The 9109-nt window shown below is 37.8% G+C and overlaps 1 protein-coding gene across 1 annotated transcript; it reads right to left on the bottom strand.

The window, feature by feature from the left end:
• Nucleotides 1-950: 950 nt before the first annotated feature.
• LOC131302331 (transcription repressor OFP8-like) lies at nucleotides 951-2083 on the bottom strand. The gene has a single exon (XM_058328895.1). It carries the CDS (start codon nucleotides 2039-2041, stop codon nucleotides 1184-1186), a length of 858 nt encoding a protein of 285 aa, XP_058184878.1. The 5' UTR covers nucleotides 2042-2083; the 3' UTR covers nucleotides 951-1183.
• Nucleotides 2084-9109: the final 7026 nt, after the last annotated feature.

Genomic DNA, 9109 nt, shown 5'->3' on the forward strand with positions numbered 1-9109 from the left:
ACCTCTCATCATAACCCTACTAAGGCCGCACAAGTTAAAAAAAGAGCTCTAACATACGGCATTTGGTTCACGACTACTATTATTACATACAAACAAACGAATTTAAACTCGGCAACCGCAAAAAAAGAGAAATTTAATTTCACCCCACTCCTTTTTTTTGGCAACCCGACTACCATGGTCCTCTATGAACTAATTTCAAAAGGTAGCTACACTTTTCTATCTTCTTTTGGTGCAATAATAGTGTTGATAAAGATACCCAGCTAGAAGTCCAACCTTGATAGAGGAGAGTACTATTTTTTTTTTCTTGAGAAACAAACCAGACCATCCCTTCTACCTTTTCATAGTACATGCATCATCAAGATCGTAAAGTCTTGCAATTTCGTATCTATCTTAAAAAGTGTTGGGGCCCAAAAGGTTTTTCTGTCTTTGCTTTGTCCTTTCCCTTATTGTTTCTCAATCCAAAACCATCACACACATATGCACAACACTTCCACAAATCACACATCAAATCATAAAGGGCAAATGAAACCCAAATACAAGAACTACCAAACAAATCAAAACACAACTTCAAATTGAACACAATTGTGTCCAGAATTCTTAGATTAGATATAAGTAGATCCATTTGCATTAATTTAGTTGTTCCGGATACAGTTGTATCCGGTTGTGTTTCAAAGGTGTATTCGTAGCATTGCTACAAGAACTACCAAACAAATCTCGCACAAATCATAAAGGGCAAAAGAAACCCAAATACATGAAGGAAAAGTCTAGGATCTCACTTTTAAAACACAACTTCGTACAAAAGTGTGTCCGAAACCATTACATATACGTGGATTCATTTGCATCTTACAATTCTGGACACATTTTTGTCCCCGGGGTTGTGCGGTGTCGGGAACCATTAAATGTATATGGATCCATGCACATCCAATTGTCTACCAAACAAGTAGCCCAAGTATCCAACTGTCTACCAAACAAGTAGCCCAAGTACGCATTTTGCACCAAACACACATTTTCACTAGCTAAATCTTGACGATAAAAACACATCAAATAACTCTAAAAGATCTAGAGACTAAAATCAGCCATAAAATAAAACAAACAACAGTTAAATATACCCAATTTTTTTTGTTTTTTTTTTGTTTTAAGAAAACAGAGACTACACTTAGTACACTAGTTCTCTTTAATTAACTCAAGACCAGTTCGGAAACAAAGCATCACAAATCTCAGTGAACACCTCAACGATAACCCTATGATGGTGATGAGAATTCAAAGACAGAAAAGTTTCCAGCAAATCCTCCAGATCCCTAGCACCGAAAATCTGCTTCTCCACAATCATCTCCACCATGGAAGTCGTGAAATCATCGTACGGGTCGCTCGATCGCTTCTCCACAACAACGCAACCGTCCTTCACTTTTCCCTCCGATCTCACCGAACCCGCCTCGCTCCCCCTCTTCGAAGCCCTCCTCCGCCTGTAAGCCGCCTTCTTCCGGCGGAAAGATTCCGAGGAGTCGGAGGAGAGCGACTTCGAAGAGAAAAGAGTCGTTCTATCGTCGTTGTCTTCGTCGTCGTCGTCGCTGCTGAACCAGTCGTAGTAGTTGTCAAAAGACTCAAAATCGCTCCTTTTCAGCCCGTGCACTCTCTTCTTGTTCCTCTTCTTTTTCGACTTCTTCTGTTTCTGGAAATCGAAGAATGTGTCGACCGGGGAAGTGGGTGGTGGTGGCGATTCAAGAGAGGGAAAATAGTGGGAGTTCTTGTTTCGGGATCGGGCCGGGGCGAGGAGGAGTGAGTTCCGATCGGATACTCTGGGCCTTGCTGGGAAGAGCTGTGCTTGGGGGTTGTTTTTTTCATCAGAGTGTTTTTTGGGTTTCTGAGTTGAAGTGAATGTGGGTTTGGGAGAGAAGAGTTGGTATAACTGGTGGTGTTTGCGATGGGTGGGGTGGCGATTGGGTGGGGAAATGGCGTCGGAGATGGTTTTGGATTTGCAGGATCCGAGTGAGGATCGGAACATGCTTGAGAGTCGGTGCTTCAGTGGGTTCTGGGTATCCATGAGAGAGAGAGAGAGAGTGAGTTTAGGAGAGAGAGAGAGAGAGAAGGTGGCGGAGTGGAGAAGTGGGAAGGACGTAGAAATAGGCCAAACACTTGTACTGATTTTTGTCTTGTTCTTGTTTTTGTGTTGCGATTAGAAATTTAATCCTATTAAGCTATATGGTAATGAAGTAATGATGTTAAAAAAATTTCCTATATGGCAATGTAGTCGTTACCAAAAAAATACTCCTAAAAAGTAATTAGACCACGTACGTCACACTAAGGTGGCGTTCCGCTGGGTACTTTTTGGACTTTTTATTGATATGTACTTATTCAAAAAAATCGCGCTTATTAGTTTTGTGCCTCATTTTTTTGGAGATCCCACTATTTGGGTTTTCTGATTCGTCTCATCAAAACGAATTGAAAAAGTAAAAAATTGTGAATTTTTATCAAAACGTATTTAGAAATATCCAATATAAAGCCAGAAAAAATCCAAAAAACGGGCTTTATCTTGAACATTTCAAAAAATATATGGGTAAAAATCATTATGTAGTTTTTTACTTTTCCAATTCGCCTAAATCAACAAAGTGAAGCGCAAAACTAATAAACGCGAAATTTTTTAAATAAGAACAAAACTAAAAAAATGTCCAAAAAACTTAGCGAAACTCAACCTGCATTGAGTGTAAACGTCCATATTTGGGGAAATCTCCTTATTAGTTGCTCATGTAACACTATTAATAAAATGCCATTGCATCCAGTTGGGAGAGCAAGTTCATCTATTGCCGCTGGAGGGTCCTTCAAGATTAATGTAGATGGAGTCTGGTGAAGGCGGTTTTGGTATCGTGATTCGGGATAGTAGGGTGAGCTTTGTTGGTGCTATTATGGGGAAGCTGTCGTGGTGTGCTAGCCCTGCAGTGGTAAAAGCCATGGCAATCCGAAGAGGGATTCTGCTGGGGAGCCAGTTGGGGTTAGGGTCAATTGTAGTGGAGTGTGATGCTCAAATTTGTGATTAATATGATAAAATGGGCAAATTGTGACTAGTCAGGAGTTGGGGGTTGTTATTCATGATGTCCAGGCCTTAGGTAGAAGTTTTCAAGTCTGTTCTTTTTCCTTTGCCTGTAGGTCTTGCAATATGGTTGCTCATCTGTTGGCGAGCAGAGGTATATTTGGTATGACGTCTTGTCTTTGGACTGATTTTCCACCGTTGTGGTTACTTGATCCCTTAATTAGGGACGAGTCTCATTCTTGATGTAATGATTTTCTTCGTGGTTATAATATCTATTATCGGTTGGAAAAAAAAAAAAAGAAGTTCATCTATTGCCGCGGAAATTAGGAGTGACTGGTGAGTACGGACTGATCATTGGTTCGGTGTTGTGATAAACTAAGAACCAAATCAACTCTTAAGGATTTAAGAATTTGAGAACCAAACCATTCCGTAAAAGCATAGAACTGAATCAATCCAAAACTATGGGTACACCATGGTGTGCAACATTTTATTATCTAATTCATGGAGCACTGTCACGTGGTACTCCGAGGTGGTGTGTGGATTCCAAATTCATTATTTTTAAATTTGAAATTTCTAAATTAGTACTTATTTTTTTAACTTTTAGTGGAACGGGGTAGTGAGAAAAAATTGGATAATTGAGAATTTATGAAAATCTTTTTGTACTGTGTGTGGGTACAGAGAAAAAATGGGGGTGTGAATAGATTTTTCCGTACTTCGACAGAATATGCATGTGTATATGTGTCATACACATATCCCTTGGAATTTTGAAAATTCTGACGAGTGCTGCTATATACATCGACGGGCCGGGGAGAGAAATCGTACCGACGGCCGCGCCGGGCCGTCTCCGGCCACCGGATGGCCGATCCGAGCAGTCCAAAAATTCTAAAAAAAAAAACCAAGGTACTTGGTGTGAGAATCAACGGCATCTGAGGTGTGTAAAGTGCTTGATCCGAGCACCCATTTTTTGTGTATATATATATATACACAAAAAAAGGGGTGTATATATACGGAAAAAAAGTGCTCGGATCAAACACCCTACACACCTTGGATGCCGTTGATTCTTGCGTGAGGTCCCTCGGTTTTTTTTTTAGAATTTTTGGACAGCTCGGATCGGCCGTCTGGTGGCCGGAGACGACCCGGCGCGGCCGTCGGTACAATTTCTCTCCCGGCCGGTCGGTACCTATATCTTTACGCAATTCTGACTGTTGGATTACCATTAAACTCACACTAAACTTTTACTGTATTTCCTACAAGGGTATAACTCTAGATGTCCTAATCAAGGAAAATATTTACTGTCTAGCTTGGTTTAAAAAAGGGCAGAGTATAACTATGGCCAACTAGAGTATATTCCTATTCAGTTTTGGTAAAAAAAAAAAAAAACAGTGCATTGGAACCCTTGGATTATTACCTAGTACTAGTAAGTGTTCGTTTCCTTTTTGACAGTGACCTTTTCTTTATTCAAATTTTCAAAACAATTACTCAAAACTCAAAACAATTACTCAAAACTCAAAGGATTTGGCAAGGGACAACTCAGACGGGTAGATTTGTCGATTTCTCCTAAATCTTAAGTTCAATACATCGTCCTAGATGCTATCAATTCTTGTGGAGTCAGTCGATATGGATTAGACCCCATTTTTAACTGGGCACCCGTCAGTGGACCGTGGATTTCTCTAGCAACATCTCTATCGATCGGAGGGTATGCTTTGTTTGCCAACAGTTTGTACAGAAATTCACTTGGAAAAAGATAAAAGTAGTGGGAATCAAAATGGCTGTTTGTTTCCTACAAAGGAAATAATATAGTGAAGTTAGAAAGGGACAATTGATCATATCATTAGCCATCTCTCTATACTACAGTCTACGCTACAGGTATCTCAATATGGAATATTTGTGAGTAGGAACCTACCACTATAATATGGCATAATATATGGCAAACAAGGCGCAATCAAGAAGTGAATTATTTGAAGTGGCTGGCAGTAAAAAATTCAAACATCAAAGAGTATGCACCACATCTCAAAACTTCAACATTTTGGGGGGAAAATAGGCCAACGTATACTCAAAGATAGTGACTTAATTGAGTCAAAGATTATGAGCCAATTCCCTGAATATGGACTTTTTCGGTAAGAGATTAAATTATTTATACCGCTGGTGTAAATGTTTGTTTTCTCTGAATTAATTACACTGCGCCATATTGCCATGTTCTATTAATTGGGACTACTATTTTAACGATGTGACGCAATGTAATTAATTTGGAAGAAACAAATTTTCACACCGCCGATGTATATAATTTATTCTCTTTCAGTAATGGTTTTCTGTAGATTATACGTATACCCTACGAAGAATTCTATTGCTCTTAATTAGGAAAATTTTCAACTATACACGTAATCAAACTACTTTGCATAAATTCTTTTATTGATAGCCCACTGGATTATCATTATAAACTAAAAATATATGACAAAAGTACACTTTTTACACTATACAAAGTACTTTTGCACAGTTTTATATTTTTTCGCATATTTTAATAGATTTTTTCAATCTTAATGACAGCCCGTTGAGTTATTTTCAGAAATTTTTTTTTTCTAAAAAAACGCAATATGCATTAGTTAAACAATAAGTCTTTTAACCACAAAGTACACTGTGGTACTAGCATGATGACCAAACTAGTGCTGTATGGTGTTGCACCTTGCTATATGTATCAACATCGATATATCACGTAGCTAGTGCTCTCCTCTTTCGTCGTTTTGTTTTTTGTTTTTTTGTTTCCCTATCGACTTATTGATAAAATTTCTTCTGCCTATCATAAAGAATGATGACTAAACTAGCTAGCATTCCAAACATATGTTTGCATATATTGTACATATAAACATGTATGTTCATGGACCGATCAAAATATAAACGTTGAGATCGATTTCTCAAGAAATCGTCAGGTTGAAATCTCAAAAAAAACAAACCCTCTAGCCTGAATTCCTTCTTGTTTTTTTCTGAAAATTATTAGGTACCAAAATTCAGCTTCCTATTAACCCATGTATTTGCACACACGCACAAGCGCGTGCACACATGATATGTATAAGTATACATCACATGGTCTCATGATCTCAAGTAACCAAGGACCGAACCATCTAAGATGTACATTTTCCACCATGCTTGAACAGCAAGATTTCCTTGGATTGCATGCCCCCAATTAAGCAGGCTTCTCTTTTATGTTTATAGTACTACTAGTCTACTAGTTAGTCAAAAGTTTCAAATACCACCCGACACTTCTAAATTATTTGAATCTTACTTGATGATGAGATTTCATGTGTTGAGCTCTGTTATTTCCAGAGCTTTGAGGTGAAAAAACAGAAGCACCGAAAGGGGCACTTGACTTCTCCACTTCACGTGCATGAGAGAGAGAGAGAGAGAGAGAGAGAGAGAGAGAGAGAGAGAGATTAGAAATAGTAATAAGTGAGAACGACAATGGCAATATTGTCATCTTGTCCATGTAGTTTTCACTAATTCTAGCAAATATAAACTTCTTGTCAACTCCTCCACCGATTTCAATCTGGATATATAGAATTTTTAATCAACCCCTTGTCAACATTCCCATGTCTTGTTCGAACTTCTCGTTTGGTTAAATGACAGGAAAGCCAATTAACTAGTCTTAATTAATTAAGGCTACTCTCTCTCTCTCTGGGAGAATCTTAGAGGTCATAGAAGCTTCCAAGAACACAAAGACAAATAAAAAAAAACAGCAGCTCTCTAGCCTTTTTACTCCTTCAAACGTCCCTCCAATAGCTAAGAGACGGAATTGGTGAAAATTGGGGATTCAGATTTCGAGTTGAAGATCGCACAATGACAAGCAGAAGCAGCTAAACTCATCGCATGGATTTCCTGGCCGACCTCCACCACTTCAATTTCCTTGGTATCATAGATAGTTAGTTTGTGTAAATAAATACAATATCGTAGTATATAGTCTGACCCAATGGCTCTGAAAATTTCAAACCCCTTATCCTGGTTTATAAATTTGATGACTAGCGAGGAGTTGCAGGGTGTCGTGTTTGAAATGTGTCATTTTGAGTTCGTGTTGAAATAGAAAAAACCTTTAAACTTAAATATTTTATAGTATTTTGTAAATGTTTATACTAATGTGATCTGTTTAAAATCGTGTCCTGTTAACACATCTAGCTAAGATTCTAGTATAAAAATGTGCAAAAGACAACACAAGTAAAAAGTTTACTCTTAAGGAACTAGTTAATACGAGACTTTGCTCCAGTAATAAATGTGCCCCCACTAGTGGGCGAGCATTGTTCCCTTAGGAAATATTTGAGGTTTGTGTAAACTAACCTTGACACCTTGAGTTACTAAAAAAAAGGGTCACACGTGACATGAACCCTCTTAATTTCGTATCAATTTCGAGTCAGCATTAAAAATGGCTGAGTGTCTGAGATTCACATCCCTAGTTGGGACTACAACTAACGGTGGTGTATGCCACTTTTCATGTGGGGTTTGTCCTTTACAATGGCCTTTTAAGTATCTAGTTTTCAAAACTTGTTGACTTTTATGGTTGGAGAACATTATAAAACTAACTCTATGTGAACGAGGGTAAAATTTTCTCTGAATCACAAAAGAATAATGTTGAAAGTACTCCAAGACATGTGCATTCAACCATACTGTGTGAGCCTTAATGTAGAACATTATTGGGGATGATCAACTACTCCTGTCATTAGTGCATTTTGAATTTGATTTGAGAACCAAACTAAGGGTCACCATGTTCGTTTTGAGATTTTTGATAATGAATGGAGAGAGATAGATAGAGAAATGAGATTAATGATTAGAAAAAAATTTATGGAGGACCGTGCACAGAAAAAGAATCCCAAATTCAAAATTCCAAAACAAACATGATCGATATCATGGTGTTTTACGGCTCATAATTTTCCTTTCCTTTCCTTTTTTTTTTTTTTTTACGACAATTAGGAGTGTTTGAACCAACTTTTGTGCGCGCAGCTCAATTAATCATCTCGATCCCCTGTCTAGTCAAAGGAAGGCTATTCACGTTGGAACTAAGGAATTTTCACAAAAAATTATTTTTTTTGGGACCTGACCCAAAAATCGAACACTGGTCAATATTTTATGAGATGCAAACCTAAAACAAATTAAACCAAAAAAAAAAAACCTTGGGGCTACGGCTCCATATTTTCATGAATAGGCCTTGAGCTCTAGGAAAAGTTGAGGGTTCCGTACATTATCACTTATCACGTACATATGGACAGTGTCCTACATATTTAGGACCACATAATGGAATTTGAATGTTACCAAACAGATTTCGGTGAAAAAATTGCCAATTTTGTAAATATTTCTCCTATGGGTCTAAAAGACTTGTCCAATAATGGGCCATTCAAGAATAGTGTGTGGACCCGTGACCAACGTTTGATTTTGATAGATTTTAACCGACGAGTTCAGATTGAAATATTTTTCAACCTTATCATCATGGAACTTGAATATCAACGTACGGCAGTTGAGATAGAAGGGGGGGGGGGGGACAACGTCCAGTCTCCCTCGACCACTTTGGTCCAGTTTTTTCACCGGAGCTGTCTAAAAATGTTTTGAACGGTTCAAATTTGTTCGGATAAATTTTTTAAAAAAAATTCAAAACACCCCGAATAAATTTGGGCTGTCCAAAACACTTTTGGACGGCCGAGATGCAAAAAACTGGACCAAACTGGTCCGGGCAGACTGGATAGGATCTGACCCTGAGCTAGAAGTTATAAGTTACTTCTTGTAGTTGCTTGTAATCAAATTGTTTCCACTAAACTAAAAATTATAAAAAAATATGTTGGGTAATAGAGAAGAAAATGTGTTGGATGTTTTAGTTTAGTAAAAATAATTTAACTTTTGACAAAAAAAGTTAGTTTAATAAGTATAACTTAACTAAAGCAAAAGGTTGTAGTGAAAAAAATTAAGTGGAAAAGGGCCGAAGTAATGAGTTGTTGAGTCAAACTCTCACAGCTCAAAAAATAGATATGGTGAACGTCTTCAAATTTAAACGGGAAAATTTTCGTAGTCGTCCCTCTAGTTTTACGGTTGTCTCAATTTCGTCTTTCCAGTTTC

The sequence above is a fragment of the Rhododendron vialii genome, chromosome 1a (genome assembly GCF_030253575.1).
Source record: "Rhododendron vialii isolate Sample 1 chromosome 1a, ASM3025357v1".
Classification (NCBI taxonomy): domain Eukaryota; kingdom Viridiplantae; phylum Streptophyta; class Magnoliopsida; order Ericales; family Ericaceae; genus Rhododendron; species Rhododendron vialii.